General features: G+C 45.2%; 1 protein-coding gene across 1 annotated transcript in view; it reads right to left on the bottom strand.

The window, feature by feature from the left end:
- Window positions 1-590: 590 nt before the first annotated feature.
- The window catches only part of LOC144783270 (uncharacterized), a 1,224,061-nt gene continuing 1,205,520 nt past the window's right edge, over window positions 591-19,131 (bottom strand). Inside the window, exons 8-9 of the mRNA XM_078662335.1 lie at window positions 15,764-15,978; window positions 591-763 (exon numbers count right to left, since the gene is read on the bottom strand). Of these exons, the coding sequence (XP_078518461.1) occupies window positions 591-763; window positions 15,764-15,978 (388 nt within the window). The remainder of the gene's footprint in view (window positions 764-15,763; window positions 15,979-19,131) is intronic.

Below are 19,131 nucleotides of genomic sequence, written 5' to 3'. Positions count from 1 at the left end.
CCTGGATTCCTCTGATTCAAGATGTCTGTTCCTGGAGTTTGGCGTTTTCCTTGGTTATTGTTATGGTTCCTTTGTTTTGCGATCTTATCTGACCAGCTCGTCAGCGAAAAGAGGATGCTGCGCAGTCAGTGGTGACTCTTTTTACTATACTGTATTGTGATTGGTCATTATGTTATCGTTTTTTATGTTCCCATTGGCCAGGTGTTCATCTGGTCCCCTGGGAACTGTAGTTTTCTTACTTATCTTGGCTGCTGTTAGAATAAAGCAAGATTAGAAAGCATAATACTCACCTCTGTGTCTTTAATAAAATTCAGACTTTCCGTCATAACAACTAGAAAAATATACATAACACTATCTGGTGTAAACAGATCATATGACACCTGACGCGTTTTGGCAGGTGTTCCTCAACCACCTAACTCTAATCAGGCTCTAGCTTTCTAAAATCCATGAGGATGCGTATCAACTTTACAAAGCAGTAGAAGGATTTTTTTTTTTTACATATACTACCTCAAATCTTCCTTCTGCGCATTTCTGAACACATATCTCGACATTCAAACTACTCAAGTGGCAAAGATGTGGTTGTTGCCAGATTAGTAACAACAATGACCATTTTTACAGTTGACCTCCACAGTGATCATGGATGGCAGAATGTACCTGAGTGTAGTTGGGAAGAGCTCCACCGTGTACAAGTAGCTGCAGGCAATGGAGGCACCCAGGATTCCTTTGCCTAAAGCAACCAGCGACATTGATACTATCGACAACCCTGTTAAGGACAACATAGGCAATGTTGAGGAAGGAACTTACTTATTTAGACATTCACAATTGCATGAAAATAATCCATAACTTTTCGTTCGTAACTTCAGTACAAAGCACACAGTTGACATCATGCTGGAAGCTGCACATATGCCATTAATTTCACGGTAGTGTCCTGCTTACACCCCAATGACATAATACAATGAGCTAACCTCGCTGTACTGACAATAAGAGCTGGTCCCAGTGCAGTCATACTGGGATTTGACCTCACAACTTTGCTCCCCCTTGCACCTTGCATGAAGGTGAGAATGCAGAGGCCCCTCTCACATTTTGATAGGATTTCATTCTCTTACCCACTCTTCCACCTCAAGTGCATCTGTCTGAATATGCTTATGTTGCAGACACTTCCTTTGTCTTACTCCTTTCATTGTGGTATCTACATCTACAAACGCATTTTTGAAATATAAGAGTGAGCAGGTCATGTTCTGGAAGACAATTCACATTACAAAGATGGGGAGCTTGCGGAGTTTTACTCCGCTAAGTGGCAGAAAAACTCTGATGCAATCTGTGAAGTTCCGCCAGCAGCAAAGTCTATTAAGTTGCGTTGCTCGCACTGATTTTTAGTGCCAGGAGTTTGTCCCGCACACTAAAATCAGTGCAAACAGCACTATGCATCGTGCCAGAGGGCGCTGCTGTTTTCTGCTGCTCAAGTAGACATTCTACTTAAGCAGCATCTTCCTCAATGCGAGTGGTGGCCTTCTCAAATGGAGCGGTCGCGACCAGCCTCCACTTCCCGTGATGAGAAATCTCGCAAGGAGGAGGTCCAGCGTGTTATATTTTGTTCTTGCTAACTTACCATTGGCGAGACGCTTGAAAGAAAAAACTACACTCCACGTCACTTCCCTGAGTTTTTGGGAACTCTACACTATGCACTCTGCTCAGAGCGCGGAGTGGGCAAAACTCCACGAAATACGCCTGTGGAGCGCAATTCTTTGCCCACCCCTAAATAAAATTAGGTTAGAGAACTTTGTGAATGGTAAAGAATCAAGCACATTTGCAGTGGAAGGTACAGTAAGACTGTTTGAATGTGCAGAGCGCCTTTCCAAAGTAAGGAAAATTTAAGGCTTTCTAAAAGTAACAAATCTGCATTCCAGAAATGTGAACTTAAGTCTTTCTTCTCAACTTAAGTTGTTTGTTCGGGCCTGTGTTGAGATGTATGGAAGGAGCTATGTTGTAACTGTTTTCCTTGACATAATCTGTGTGTAGACCGAAGAATCTGTCCAAGGTGGCCAACTTCCTGGTAAATATGTTTGGGGCACCTTGCTTGTTCAGCAACACTTTGCAATCTAGCCGAAAGAGTTTCCACTTCCTGAGCTATCAAAAGGAAGTGGGGAGACTGAATTGACAAGTGCATTTTTAGCGTTTTATTACGTAATGCCTCTCTCTAAATTTGGCTTGCATTTTCTTCTAAAGATGTAAATTTGCCTAGTTATTGCATTTATTGAGTGTGTTTACTATGCCATACAGAATCTGAGTTGGAATTCCTCTACCACCTCCAGGAGTTATCTTCAACTGCTCACTATCGTTACTCATTGAGAGTCAAAATTCCACAGCAAGTAATTTGGTTATCCAATTGAAAATAAATTGCGTCATGCCTTAGGACATGTTTGATGAACAACAGTGCAAACACAAGGAGATGATGGACGAAGCACAGAAACTTTTCAGACACTCGCCCCCAGTCACTACTAGATCTGGGTTAAATCCATCATCGTTCTTTAGTTCACTTTGCCTCCCCAGTTCAAATCCAGCCATATACAAATACGTCTTGACCCTGTTCATTACAGAAACACTCCTGCCCAAACTGCCAAGCTAGGTCTTCACTGGACCAAAAACAAGAATCCTAGGACCATTTTTGTGGTAACAACCCTCAGCAGCCAGGCTAGCTTGAAACCAGAGGCAAAGTGAGCAAGGGACCCACATCTGGGCATACCTTACCAACTAAGGGTAAACAAAGCAAACACAAGAAGATGATGGATGGAGCGCTGAAACTTTTCAGATGCTCACCCCAAGTCACTATTATTTCATGGTTAAATCCATCCTCATTCTTTAGCTCCCTTTGCCACCCCAGTTCAGACCCAGCCATGTGCAAATCAGTCTTGACTCTGTTCCTCAAGGGAACAGTCCAGCCTGAACTGCCAAGCCAAGCCTTCACTGGACCAGAAACAAGGAAGCTGGGACAGGTTTTGGGGTAACATCCCTCATCCGCCAGGCTAGTTTGAATCCAGTGGCAAAGTGAGCAAGGGGCCTACATCTGGGCATACCCTGCCAACTCAAGGCACTCAAAGCAAACACTAGGAGATGATGGATGGAGCACTAAAACTTTTTAGACACTCACCCCCATTCACTATTAGCCTGGCTGATGAGGGGTGATGCCCTGAAACCGGGTCCTAGGATGCCTTTTCTCTGGTCCAGGGACGTGCTGGCCTGTCAGTTCGGGCTGGACTGTCCCAATAGGGAAGAGGCTGATTTGCATATGACTGGGTCCAAACTGAAATGGGGTGGCGAGCAAATTAGCAATGGATTAAACCCCGATCTGTGACTGGGGGTGTACTTTGACAATGTTCAACATTCCATCCATCATCTTTTTGTGTTGCATTTTCACCCTAAGTGGGAAAGGTATGCCCAGACATGGGGCCCGTGCTCACTACAGCACCAGTTTCAAGCAAGCCTCGCTGATGAGGGATAATGCCCCGAAACCAGTTCCAGGATGCTTGTTTTCCAGTCCAGGGAGGACCTGACTTGGTAGTTTTGGCTGGGCTGTTCCCATAGGGAACAGGTGTTCAAGGCTGTCTTGTATATGACTGGGTCCAAACTGGAATGGTGTGGCGAGCAAAATAATGATGGATTAAACCCATATCTGTGACTGGGGGTAAATGTTTGGCAATGTTCAACATTCCGCTCATCTTCTTTTTGTGTTGCATGGTAAGCAACAGTGCCCACCACAGATACTGACCTGTAGCCAAGGGGGAGCCAGAAAATAAAAATACCCCCTGCTTTGAACCGAAGCTCTGATGGCACCAAGCATGTGATGCAAGCCGAGTAAATCGCTCTTTTCACTTCCATTCAAGCATCTCTCCATCACCATTTCACCCTTCATCTACCTGCTGATAACCACCAGTCTGTCATCCATTCATTCTATCATCCATCATTCAATCTTTCACCATTCAATCCATCCATTGGCTATTCCATCCAGCTATTCATCTGTCACACATCCATCATCTATGCATGCATTCATCCACAAATCCACCTATACATCCATCTTTTGGCTAACAGGTCCATCAATAAAGCTTTTCAGTCATCAATTGTTTTTTTTGTCCATATATTCAACCACCCACCATCCATCGATACTCTCAGATTTTTATTTACTTTGCCATCCATTCATCCCCTCAGTTCTATTTACTCTGCCATCCTTTCACACACCCACCCATCCATCCATCATCTCATAATTTCATTTACTCTGCCATCCTTTTATCCACCCTTCTAGCCATCTCAGATTTCCATCTAGTCTGCCATCCTTTCATCGACCCATCTACATATCCGTTCACTCACTCATCCACCCAGCTAGTCACCCATCCTCTCACCCACTCATCTTTTCACCTACTTATCCACCCACCTGTTCACCCACTTATCTATCTTTCTTTACAACATCTATCCTTTCACATAGCTATCCATCCCTTCACCCATTCACCCATCCATCCTTTGCAAACCCGTTAATTCACCTACCCTTACCTCCTTTTATCCACTCATCCACCCATCCTTTCATCCAATCTTCCTTTTATCCACCCATACTTTCACTCACACATCTATCCATTCTTTCCCTCTCTAACAAACTACTCATCCATCTTTCTGTCTCTTTTCTAGCAAGCCACTTTTCTTTCTTCGTTCTAGTTAAATATGATCTCTTATCTGCCAAGGTGCAGAAAAGTGGCCCTTAAAAACCCCACCCCCAATGTAGCTGCTAAAGCCAGGGGTTCACTATGTCCCGGCTTGCAACCACTTTCTTCCCCAGGTTCTGGAAAAAAGCCTTGCAAATAAATTTAGTCTTTATTTCGATCAATCTGATCATAAAAGACACACAAAATATTTACAATGACATAATAAATAATCTTAGGTAAAAACATGGAGGCATATTACCAAGCAATAGCGATAACTATCGCTATTGCTTGGTTAGAGACAAAATTTTACCGCTGAGCTACGGGGATTTTTATCGCAGATAAACCTTGGTATTACCAAGGTTTATCGCAAATGCGATAAAAAACGGCCGCAATGCATGAATATCACTGAAAAGTCAGCGATATTCATGCATTACCGAGCTAATGCTCTTAGCCATGTTATCCACCTCCCATTGGATAACATGGCTAAGAACTGCTCAGGGCAGGTGTTAGCTTTTGGAGATATTCGCGCTTAGCGCGAATATCTCCAAAAGTTGGTAATAGGAGATAGCGATGTTAGCGACTGTTTCCAGTCGCTAACATCTTGGCATGCCCACTTTGCATATCATTAGTGATAAATATCACTGACATGCAAAGTGGGGCCCAAGATGGTCGCTATCTCCTACTAGCTGTCGCTAACTGGTGTTAGCGACAGCTAGGTAATAGGGAGATAATTTTATCTCTGCTTTCTTGGATTTTAAAGCCAAAAAAGCAGAGATAAACCCCCTTGATAATATGCCCCTAGATTTCTAAAATAGTTAGACATAATGCATCATAGTAGTTGGAAATAACACAAAAGTATAAAAACATGATAAAATGATTAAATAGCATATGGTTCAATATAAAAATTATTTCTTAATAGTTTGCCGTACTTGCATCAAGAATAATTTGGCATTTCATTTCATTCGTGCATCGTACTTAAAGAAAGCCAAATCCAGACGACAAAATACAGGTAAATATCAAAGCATCATACAATGGGTTGGAACTAATCAATAGCAGCTGTTACTTTAAAAAAATTGGACTGTATGCTCCACATCCAGCTTAAAAATGTTGCTAGGGCTATCACAATGGGCTCTTGATTACTGGTCTTCAATAGTCTTATAGCAATAGCACACGACCTAGTACCCAAGTTAGAGCAAATTGGTTTTTGCCATTTGCTCCGTGGAGAGTTATAGGCCAGGCATACAAATAGGATATGTGGTAACGTTTCATCCTGGCCCTGACAAAAAAAGCCTTTCAACCTCCTTCTGTCTTAATTTAAAAACAGGCTCATTTACAGTGGAGAGTTTAAAAAAAAATATTGGCAAGACCTTCAACAAGGTGGGCAATTCACGAAGGTGAGCATACGCCGCCAAACCCGAAATACACGTAGTCCAGTGGAAGTGTGACTAAACATTAGCTCATCTAAGTCATGCAGTGGTTTAAGGCAGTTACCCGGGGCATATTACACTAAATGCTGTAGTGGTGCAACTGGCAATTGCACCTATTTTTCAGCCTTGTGCAATATGGTAATATAGAACTGTCTGCTGATGTTTGCCTGGCCCTTATGTGGTTGCACCCACATGACTCCCGATGGGCATTCCCTCATTTGTATTGGGGTGTGATCAATGTTCTCTCTAATTTTTTTCTTTTTCCTCTGTGTGCAGCAGTGTTGGGCCAATGCTATGTGAGCCAAGAACCGGACCGCACATATGGGTGCAATGACAAATATCAGTGCAAACATCACTCCAAACTTTTGCTTAAAAAATGAAAATACGGTGCATTCCACACATACAGCGCCACATGATGCTCTTAAGGCAGGTTTGCAATTTACATACACACACCATTACATGAATTGGTTACACAGGCAAGTACACTTCAGCTTTAGAAAAGCACAGGACTCCAATAGGGGTACTAATATAAGATTTCACTAAAGATTCTCAACTAGAGCTCTGTTCATAGGGTGTCGACATGTTGGGAGCCTATACAATATTCCATACCTGGAGATACACGCAGGGGGACACATATTATGCCCCCCTGTGTGCATGCACCCCAAGTTCCTGCAGGGCATCGACTTGGCAGTCCATGCCCTGCAGGAATTTGCTTTGGTGTTCCCATTTTGGTGCCTTTATTTTATAGGTACCGCCTTGGGACAGCCGGGCACTTTGAGGTGTGCATAGTGCACATTCTTTGCAGCAGGCATATTAACCTTCTGCGCTACCTTAGAACTTCCACTAGAGAAAACTCAGAGAGTTATTACTATAATATTTATAATATTATATTATTATATTGCATATTTATAATTGCATGAAAATTGCTGGAGTCAAGGAACATCGCAGCAGGTGCTATTAAAAAAAAGTGTTATTCAAAAAATAATATACCTGCAAACCTGGCGTTCCTCCCACCCACCCCCCGAAGTCTGCAACAGGGACAGTGGCACTGGTTACATCCCCCTAGAGCCGGCCCTGGTCCTGCGGCTGCGCCCTATTAACCAAAGACATGCAGCAAGTCTACCAGGGGCATCATAAGGATTTTGGGGTCCCTGGACCAAACCTATTTTGGGGGCCCCTGTTCATAACCGGTTTGAATTTCTGATTTCATTCCAGCTCTTTCTTGCCCTCTTAGGCCAGGTCACTGGTAGTATACAGGCGCCATCGTCGTATTTCGAAATGTGCTTACATTTAATGTTCAGGGATAGTGAAGTGTATTATCAATATTGTAACACATCAGCAGTTCACTAATATTACTGCACTGAAATGCAAAGTCACACATAATTGCGGGTCTTCGGGAGCACTAGTAATCATGCACTAATACTGACTGATTGATCCCGGGGGGCGAGGGGCGGCTGAGCACTTTGCTAGGGCTGGTTTAGGCAGATTTTGTAACAGGGCAGTTTTTGCAGCTATGCTGCAAAAACGGCCCTGTAACAAAAATGGCCCCAAGGGGCCCAAAACCGGCCCCCACCCTAGCGGCGCACCGGGGGATTGCCCAGTGTCCATAACGGCCAGTCCAGGCCTGTACGAGAGGGCAAGTCGGTATATAATTGACAGAGCCGAGCCAGACATCCCTGTTGAGTGTATGGTTTCCACATTGATAAACACCGTACAGCTGCTACTGAGCCATAGAATCATGCTCGGGCAGGTGTTTGCCCAAGGGACTCGTTACAGTGAAGCGGCCCGTACCAATTGCTGCTCCTTGCAAAATATCAAGGGGCAGATTTATGATGACTGGCGCATCCCCAGGGATGCGCCAGTCATCCTGCGCCGCTGCTCCGCCACCCATGGTGCGCCGCATTTACAATACGGCGCACCATGGGGCAAAAACGGCACAGATGCGTGACGCATCTGTGCCGAAAAGGTGGCGCAGTGCTGGAGCTGTGTTGCAAGTGCGACGCAGCTCCAGCAGGGCTCGGGGGTGCCCCATCTCCACAATGCTGCGTCAAGACCTACGCCTGCTTCAAGCAGGCGCAGGCTTTTGACGCAGCATTGTCCTGAAAGTGACTGAGTGAAATCTTATAGATTTCACTCAGCCACTTTTGCGAGGCGCACCTGCCCCGGAACGCCCACCCTGCGCCGGAACGCCTCCTGATGGCGCAGGGCTTTACAACGTGACGTATCTCCTAGATGCGTCACGTTGTAAATAGGGCGCATTGTTTGCGCCGCCGTTGCGTCAAATAAAGTGACGCACCGGCGGCGCAAGGCCTTCATAAATCTGCCCCGTAGTGCCTCAGTGAGGCATTTCTCCCACTGCTTTAAAATGTACTTTCAATTATTAATAGCACCAGTGTTCCGCACCCTGGTGCCGGTAATTAATTTCACAAGCGCGTTAAGTCAGCAGAGCCGGCGGCCTGGTCAGTGCTAGTGGTGTGTAGTTCTGTGACAGCCTGTGGCTGCAGGGCTGTATTGGTTATGTCATTTTTTTAACAGTATGATCAGGTTAGCTAAGTTAGTGCCCTTCCAATTTTGGAGGCTTGCTCAGAGCCGCAACTACGCCCGAACTTCTGGGGGGTGAGTGGGGGGGCTAACACTCCCAGGCAGAGGTTAGATTTACTCTTCCCACTCCAAAGTAAATAAAAATTGGGAAAGTGTTTGAACTTTGTTTCCACTGTAGCATAAGCAAAAGTAGGGCACGTTTTGGAGTTTAAAGGATTTAGATTTACTATTAGCAACTCGTAATTTTTTTATGAAAATATATAAATATTGTACAATATCAAAACTATTTAAAACAAATCATATATTCAATAATTTAAATCAAATTAAATTACATTTTATAATATACTTTTCATATGAAAAATAAAATATTTGCAGTTCTCTCATTACTACCAAAAAATAAACACAACGACTAACAAATAATTAAAATGAGTAAAAGAAATATAAACATGAAACATTAATACTGATATAATTATTACATAAAATAAAATTAAAACAATTAATAAATATAACATTATTTTAAACTAATCAGTCAACAATTATTAAAAAAAATATAGCAATTACGCTATCTATTTATGTATTTGCTTAATTATCAATTAGTACATTCATTTAAATGAATAATTGACTATAAATTCAAAACAATAATTTACAACCCAGTAGTAAATCAGAACTTCTAATTACATTTGAAAACAATTAAATAACAGAGTAAAAAACGAATAATATAATACTAATACCTTATAATGCCATAATAACTAATATTTATCCAAATTATTAAAACACAATATTTTTAGAATAAAGTTAACGATATTACATACTACAACATTTAAAAATACTATATTATGTACCTAGAAACACAACATGCATTCCTTCTATGTTCTGTCCTAGACTATGTTTGAATCAACGTTGAAGAGATATGCCTGTTACAGCTAATATGTGCAAAGCTTGAAACGTTCCCAGACTGAAAACAAGCCCTTTTTTTATTTTCAAGAAGAAAACTCGGGCGTGCCAGAGATAAGACTCCAGACACTACCCAGCCGAGCCCACAACACAATCTGCCCCTCTCTATTCACAAATGAAATGCAGCAAGTCTACAAGCACGACTTGCTTGTAGAATTGCTATCTTTCATTTGTTAATAGGGCACAACAGCAGGGCAGATTGTGTGCCTTTGTTAAAGTAATCACGTCAATCGTAGTGCATGACGGGAGCTGCGGTTAACATGATTACTTACAAAAAAGGGACACAATCGGGCTGTTTTTGCGCTGTTTTTGCGCTGCACACATTTTAAAAGCGGCGGCGCGACTGTGCTCAGTTGCCTGTGCGCGCTTTGTAATTTAGAATGCGCGCTCCAGGAGATATAGGTGCGCGCCCACGCATGCAGGCACCTTGGAGGGAACAGTGGGTGTGATCCTATGCAAATGCAGGCATAGGAACAAATAAGCAGCAGAAGGCACACCCCAGCAAGGAAACTGCTCTCATCGCAGCAACGGATGACATTCGGATCATATCAACAAAGGGGAAATCATGGCACTCATACTACTCAATGTCTCAGCAGACTTCAACACTATTTTGCACAAGTCTTCGTCACAAGGCTCCACAACTCAGGAGCACATGGGCAGACCCTGAGGTGGCTGGCCTCTTTTCTTTCTGACGGGAGCCAGTAAGTCAGACTCCCACCTTACACTTCCGAACCCAGCAGCCTCATCTACGGAGTTCCTCAAGGATCATTACTGAGCCCTTCCATCTTCAACGTCTATATGGTGCAACTCTCCCACATTATAAGATCCCAGGAAATCAACATTGTCTCCCACGCTGATGACACCAAGCTCATCATCACCCTCACAGATAACAACCACACAACCAGGACGAACTTCACCATCTGCATGTCAAACGTAGCAAACTGGATGAAACAGAATTGTCATAAACTCAACACAGATAAAACAGAGGTCCTGATCTTCAGTCACAAAAGCTCTCCAAGGGACTCCTCCTGGTGGCCAACAGATCTGGGGCCCATGCCGACCCCCCTGGCCACACACAAAAACCTCGGCATCATCTTGAATGACAGACTTACAATGACCAAACAAGTAAACGCTGTCACCTCCTCCTGCTTCTTCATCCTTTGTATGCCCCACAAAATATTCTGATGGCACCCCATTGTCACCAGACGCAAGGTCACCTAGGCCCTCATCACCAGCAGACAAGATTACTGCAATGCATTTTATTCTGGCATTACGAATCAACTCATACAAAGACTCCAGACCACCCTTAACGCAGCCACCAGACTCACCCTCAACATTCACTGCAGCACACATAGCACTTGTGCAGTACTATAGATAACTGTGTCTGTCCTCCACTACTGCCACACCACTGCTGCAATGAGCAATTTTACCTGAGGCTAATGGAGCCACTAAGAACTGACTCTTTCCCCCTTTTGAAATTTCGGCTGGGTACACTGTCATTCATTCAAAAGCAGGGCTTACCTCTCAAGGGTATGGCCTGCCTAAGGCAGTTGCATACTCATGAGTTTGTTCTTGGGAGTGCACACTTTTTCCTCTACACCAGCACATCTGGGGACTATCCCTTCTCGCAATTTGGGATGGGCTGTTCTTATTGAAGCAGGGCCACAATGATTTGCATATGGGTGCTCTCTAACTTGAGTGGCACAGTGGGCCAAAGGCAAATAACTGGAATGCACTCCCTAGTGATCACCAGTAAATGAGATTAATTTAATTATCTCTTCCGTCACTTTACTGTTTGTTGGAGTTTACTTCAATGAAAGTACACTGAATGCTATCATTACTTAAGGGATAACACTCTGGAAGTTGTCCCTGCTGCAGATGGCATCAGAGTGTGCTCTGCTTTGACTTCAATTGCATCACACCGGGTGCTACATTAACTATAGTGGTGTCACACTAGGAACTGAGCTCCATGCACTGACTTCACACTGAGAGCTGATATTTCAACTGGGACAAAGTATTAATGCATTATTCTCATTCTCATTGCTATGCCATTTCACTGGGAGCTGCCCCTCCCCACACTATGGTGGAAGCTGTCCTTACTGCAGTAACATTACTCGGGTTTCTGCAGTTACTGATGCACCATCCAACTAGAAGCTGTCCTTACTGTTGTGGCAAGTTATTAGGAACAGATACTTTCACTTAAGTGACATCAAAGAGAGAACTGTTTTAACCAAAGTCATACCACATTGTTAGCTGTCGCTAGATCTGTAATTTGATACGAGAACTTGATCCTACTGCACGTACAGTACACTGGAAGCTACCCTATGTTGCACTGCCATTACACAGGAATTTGTCCTTAATGTAGTGATATGACACAAGCTTGCAGCAGTCAATGTAATAGAAGTTGATCTTGCATTACTACAGTCACATCACACTTCAGTGAATCACATAGGAAGCTGCTAGAAGTATGATTCTTTCATATCACACGATGCAGCAATATCACATTATAATTTGACTTTGCTTCTTTGACAATACACCAGGTGAAGTGATGCAATGCAGGGGGCTTTCCTTACTGCAGCGACATCACACAGACATACACTCACTGCTGTAACATTCCACTGAGTGCTTCACTTGTTGCTGTGACCTATCAGAAGGAGCTTTTCATTTACTACTGTCTCATCTAATTGAGAATTACCTGTACTGCAAATACATCACACTGGATCCACTCTGAGTTGACAGTGGGAGCTAATTTGATTAAAATGACACAACTCCAGACTGTGTTCCTCCTACAGGGACATCACAGAAGCTGCTGACAGCATCTTTTTAAATCATATGGGGGTTTAAAAGAAGAAGGCAAGCAAGAGGACTCATTTCCATCAACTCTCTGAACAGAAAGTGACATCACTGGGTTTCCCATCATCCATCTGCACAGGAAGCGGTATCCCTGGATTTCTCATCATCCATCTGCACAGGAAGTAATACTTCTCTCCCCTTCTGGAGCCAAACTAATGGCAGCCGCAGCACAGATGCACAGCGGAAGCCCCTCTGGCATGCCAATGCACAAGAGGCAAGCCTGGTTGTGCCATCTGTTCCTGGGCCATGTACAGTGTCAGAACCCTGATATTTCCCCTTGCTGCTGCTGCTGCCACACTGTGACCCTCCATGCCTTCAATCCCAGCTGCTGCTGCCCAAGGTGCTGCCATGCCACAACAAAAACACAGAGAAAGCATTCTCCTGTGCTTCCTACAACTTTTCATGCACTTAGGCACACCAAACACTCACGGTACCCACCTAAACACCTGACACCCCACTCTTCCACACTTACACAGTCCAGCAACTGCCCACACAACACTCTGAACTCACATGCATGCTCCTCAACACACACTCACTCACCAAACATGCCACTGAGATCTGGGGCCTTCTGCACAACAATGCCCTGGACCTATTTTTCCTCACAGAAACCTGGCTGAACAATGCATATTCACCTCACATTGCCACAGACGTTCCCATGTCACCGGACACCCCCTTGACCCTATTCTTATAACCTTAAGCAGCATCCAAGTTGAAGAGTCCACACCAGTCTCCTGAATAGACAACACCCTCATCAAGTTCAGCATCCACGTCCTTGTCTAACGCACACACACACACTACCGCCAGACCAGTCATCAAAAATTGGAGCAGAACCACTGGCAAAGACTGGAACACCACTGTTAATTCCCACTGACCCCAACACAACAAAAGCCTCCCCAAAGCAATAACCTCCTGCACCAATTCTCTTGCCCCCCTCAAGCACAGCAATATTACAAGATCTGGCTCCATCTCAGTTGGTACACGGAGGAACTCAGGCCGGTGAAATATCACTCAAAACAACTGGAGTGCATGTGGAGACTGAGCAAGGAAAATGCAGACAAGAGTACTTTCAAATCCACCTTGAGACGCTACCATTAAGTGATCCCACCACCAAACGCATCACCTTGTTAGACTGTATAAATGCCAGCACCAACAGAAGCAAATAAATCTTCACCATTGTGAATGATTTCACATCACTAGCAGCCACCTCCATCTCAATTACTCCCTCACAGGACAAAATCACCACCATTTACAGCAACTTCAAACTAAAACTGCGCCCAACAAACCTTGCCAAAGACCTCTCAATCTTATCTAAAGAACCAATGCTAACTATATAGCCCATCATCACCCCAGAAGAAACCACCGCCACCATGAAGCACATCTACTCAGGGGCCCCATCAGTCCTCTGCTCCCACAACGCTTACACCAGAGGACTCTAACCCATCCGCGCCATGCCCACATCCATTCTGAATGCCTACACTTCTCCCACCACCTTCCCAGACAACTGGAAATATGCAACTGTTCTCCCATTGTTGAATAAACCTTCTACTGACCCTTCAAAGCTCACCAGCTACAGACAGATCTCCCTGCTACTGTTCCCGGACAAGGTCTTAAAAAAAATGAATAGACACCACACCAAATACATCATTTACCACCAACTCCTGGACACCACTCAGTCTAGTTTTAGATTCAACCACAGCATGGAAGCTACCCTCATCGCAGCCATGGATGACATCAAAATTACGCTGGAAGGCAGAGATGTGGCGGCTCTCATCCTCCAGGACCTTTCCACAGCATTTAACACAGTCTCACACCCCTTCCCAGGACATGTACTCCAATAGATCTGCTCCTTCCTGACTAGAAGGACCCAGTCAGGTAGCCAGGCAACATACACCTCAGACTCATCTAGGGAGTTCCCCAAGGATCCTCCCTGAAGTTGAACATTTCCAAAGTATATATGATCTCTCTAGCCAGCATAATCTGCTCTCATGACAGCAACGTCCTCTCCTATTTTGCAAACACCCAGCTCATTCTCTCCCTCATGGATAAGATTCCCAGTGTCCAGATCAAGTTCAGTGCCTGCATGACTGAAAAGTCTACTGGATGAAGATCAACTGTCTGAAGCCAAAAAATGACAAGACTGTAATCATGATTTTAAGGAAGAGCACTTCACCTTGGGACTCTACTCGGTGGCCAACAACACTTGGACCGAAACCGACTTCCACCTTCAATGCCAAGACCCTTGGGATTCTCATCAACAGCAAACTCGATGTGCCCACCCAAATCAACGCTGTCACCACCTCATGCTTCCATACACTGAAGATGCTGAGGAAGATTTTCAAATGGCTCCCAATCAGCATCCGGAAAACTGTCATGGATGCACTTGTCACTCTCTATGCTGAGGTGTACAAAAAAGCCACCAAAAGGCTGCAGACCTTTCAGATCTCAGTGTCCACAATCCCTCTCACACTCCCACCCCGCATTCACATCACATCACACCTGAAGAAACACCAGGGGCTCCCCATACTCAAAGGAGCACAATTCAAACTCTTTGCTCACACTTTCAATGCACAACATAACACTAGGCCAGCATAAATAAACAATTGCATCTGCTTTCATAACCCTTCCAGACACCTCTGCTCATTTGAACTTCTACTTGCACACATCCCACACATACAGAAAAGCAGAATTGGCTATTGAGCCTTCTCCCACATCACATTTAAAGCATGGAATGATCTGCAGCTACACATAAGACCCTCCTGCTCACTTCTTGAATCTTGCAAGAACCTGAAAACTTGACTTTTTCAGGACTCGCACAAGTCCATAGATTTGGCTAGACTCACACCTGCTCAGCACCAGGATACCATCCTGGGTGATAGTGCACTGCGTGACATGACTGGAAATTTCCCCAAACTGCAGTAAAATCACATTGGGAATTGGTACTCAAGCAATTACATTACAGTGATCTCTGCCCGAGATGCAGTATTGGTACCCCAGGATGTGCTCTTGCTACTGTGACAATGCAGTGGGAGTTGCCTTTACCGCAATGACATAACTCCAGCAGAGGAAGCTGCTCCTACTGTGATGTCATTAGTAGAAAAATTGCTCAGTCTTTATACATCCCTTGTGGCAATGGGAGTTGTCCTTACTTTGTGTCAATTGCATCGGAAGCAGTCGTTACCATTAGCTTAATGTGCCATTAAAATAAGCACAAAATGTACAATACAAATTCCGAAAAACAACACCAGCTTTCAGTGAGATAAATGATGGTCCAGTGACTGGAGAAACCTGAAAAAACCTTACCTTCGGGCACAGCCAGGCTTGCCAGGACCAGCACTCCTGCTACAATGAGGCAGAAGGCCTGGGTGCATCGGCGACCCAGGTAGTTCATGCTGACAGTGCTTAGCACCCGAATTGGAAGCTCCACTGCCCCGAAGATCAGCTGTACCAAGTATATGTTTAAACCAAATTTCTGCAGGTCCATGGCAAGAGCAAAGAAGGCAAGGCTGCTGGAAAACCTGTAGTATGGAGGATCTGGGTTAGTACATGCATTAGATATTTTGATGCACACCTTTCAAAATATGATCCCCACATCCAATAAGGAAACACATTTGAAAAACACAAACAAAATATGAGATTTCTTTAAAAAACAAATGCTACTAGCCCCATGAGTGGCTTAATCAACATATCCATAACCAATCAGTGGCTTGATTAGCTTGAGGGGCGCTACACTATAGAAACTGAGCAGGAAGTTATATGGCCTGATCTTAAAGGGAGGTGAACAGCTCTTTGCTTGTATCTTAATAATGATGATTGAAGTATTACCAATGTTTACTTTCTACTCAATGGCTAAAACCTTTTGCTCTGTACTGCACTGTTTACCTCAGTGGCTCCCTACCCTCTCTTAAACATTCCAATGATCACATTATACATGTAGCTTTTAGTTTTGGGGGATTGTCAGCTACAATAATTTTTGCATATTTTGGAATTTAAGATTTGGAATACCTGAGTTAAAGATATAATTTTTTCTTAGGGTATACTACAGCTTTTGGACTATGAGCGTTTTTTGTAATTATTTTACTTAGGAAAGTTGGTTGTATTAAACACAAGTATTTGAATTTGAATTCACTTAATGTTATACGTTTATTGTTGAAATGTTAATTTGTATGTATACTGCATATGCTGGGTACAATGTTGTATTTATTTTTAAAAATATATGTTAAATATAGTATGTTAGTTTCTAGCTAGGCTTCTTGTAATTGTTATATAATCATGATATGTTATTTTAAATGTGTTAAGTAAATATGTTATGTTTTAATAATTGTTCTGGTGTTAGTGTAGATCACAGGTACTCATAGTACGGCCCGCGGGCCGCCAGCGGCCCGGCAAGCCTTCCGTGGCGGCCGACGGACCTTGAAACATGGTACCCGTGTTTTAAAAAACATTTTTAAAGAGTGTTTGGAAACACTGCTGGTTGCATCAGAGACACTCTGAGAGACTCTGCTGCGCTGTGAGGGCCGGGCGATTCATTCCACCGATCGTCAGAGTGGAGCTGGAGGGGCGCTAAGAGGGGATAAAATACAGCAAAGCCCCATTAACATGCAAATGGTCTTTTAAAGACCTTGAAGTGCTCGGGTGCGGCTGTGTGTGCGCGCCGGGGAAGATGTCCCACAGGCAGGGTGAGATGACAGAGGGTGACAGAGGGAGGTAGGGGAGGGAGACAGAGGGAGAGGGAGGGAGGGAGGTAAAGGGAGGGAGACAGAGGGAGAGGAAGGGAGGGAGGAAGACAGAAGAAGGGGGAGGGAGGGAAAGGGAGGAAGACAGAGGGAAAGGGAGGGAGACAGAGGGAGAGGGTGAGAAAGCGAGACCGAAAAATGGAGACAGACAGAGGGAGGGAGACAGACAGAGGGAGGAGGGCGACAGAGGGAGGAAGGCGAAAGAGGGAGACAGAGGGAGGGAGATGGAGGGAGGGAAGGGAGTGAGGGAAGGGAAGGGAGTGAGAGAAGGGGAGTGAGGGAAGGGGAGGGAGGGAGGTAGTGAGGGAGTGAGGGAAGGGGAGGGAGGGAGGTAGTGAGGGAAGGGGAGGGAGTGAGGGAGTTAGGGAAGGGGAGTGAGGGAAGGGGAGTGAGGGAAGGGAGTGAGGGAGGGGGTGAGGGGGTGAGGGAGGGAGTGAGTGAGGGAATGGGAGTGAGGGAGGGAGTGAGGGGAATGAGGGAAGGGGAGTGAGGGAAGGGGAGGGAGGGAAGGGGAAGGAGGGAGGGAGGGAATGGGATTGAGGGAGGGAGTGAGGGAAGGGAGTGAGGGAGTGAGGTAGGGGTGAGGGAAGGAGCATGAGGGAAGGGGAGTGAGGGAGGGCGTGAGGGAGGGAGTGAGGGAAGGGGAGTGAGGGAAGGGGAAGGAGTGAGGGAAAGGGAGGGAGGGAAGGGGAGTGAGGGAAGGGGAGTGAGGGAGGGAGGGGGTGAGGGAAGGGGATTAAGGGAGTGAGGGAGGGAGTGAGGGAAGGGGAGTGAGGGAAGGGGAGTGAGGGAAGGGGAGTGAAGGAAGCGGAGTGAGGGAGGGAGAGAGGGAATGGGAGGGAGGGAGGGAGGGAAGGGGAGTGAGGGAGGGAGAGAGGGAATGGGAGGGAGGGAGGGAGGGAGGGAAGGGGAGTGAGTGAGGGAGAGAGGGAAGGGGAGGGAGGGAGGGAGAGGGGAAGGGGAGGGAGGGAAGGTGAGAGGGAAGGGGAGTGAGGGTGAGGTAAGGGGAGTGAGGGTTATGGAGGGTGAGGGAGGGAAGGAGAGGAAAGTAGAGGAATGGAGAGGGAAGGAGAGGGAGGGAGGGGGAGGGAGGGGGAAGTAGAGGGAGGGAGGAAGAGGGAAGGAAAGGGAAAGAAGGGAGGAAGAGGGAAGGAGAAAGGGAGAGGGAAGGAAGAAGAGGGAGACAGAAATAGAGAGAGGGAGTTGAGACAGTCAGAGTGAGGGATAGAGAGGGAGGGAGAGGTAGTGAGTCAGTCAGAGTGAGAGAGGGAGAGAGACAGAGTGAGACAAAGGGAGACAGGGAGGGAGAGAGGGAGAGAGAGGGGTGAAGGGAGGGAGGCAGAGATAGAGAAATAGAGGGAGGGAGACAGAGACGGAGATACAGAGAGAGAGATAGAGAGGGGGGAATGGAGGGAGGGAGACAGAGAGAGAGAGAGAGAGAGAGAGAGAGAGAGAGAGAGAGAAAGAGAGAGAGAGAGGGAGGAGAGAGAGAGAGAGATGTGTATGCCGGTCTGGTAGCTCAGTGGACGAAGGCGTCTGCTGCAGGGACCTGTGTTCAACCTCATGGTCACAGTTTTTTTTGTTGCTCTAACCCCGCCCCCTCCCCCACTGACCCCACCTCTACCGGTGCGGCCCTCGGACACAAACCACACTGTAAATTTGGCCCCTGAGAGAAAGTTTGTGAGTACCCATGGTGTAGATTTAATTTATTTTTTATTTTTGGGTTTATTTATTTGTTAGCATATTAACTTATATATTGTTTTTTGTTGTATGCTGGGACATGTAGTTAATATTTTAAATTTCAGAATTTTAAAAAAATGCATAATGGGTAAGTCTTTTACAATTTTTTGTGATGTCACAACTCAGCTCTTAGGTGTGGTGTTTTAAGGTTTCTTAACCATTTGTAGGTTTAGGCTAGATTTATGTGTAACTGAT

This window comes from Lissotriton helveticus, chromosome 9, assembly GCF_964261635.1.
Source record: "Lissotriton helveticus chromosome 9, aLisHel1.1, whole genome shotgun sequence".
Classification (NCBI taxonomy): Eukaryota; Metazoa; Chordata; class Amphibia; order Caudata; family Salamandridae; genus Lissotriton; species Lissotriton helveticus.
The sequence above is the reverse complement of the archived record's forward strand: the minus strand, read 5'-3'. Positions and strand labels throughout refer to the sequence as shown.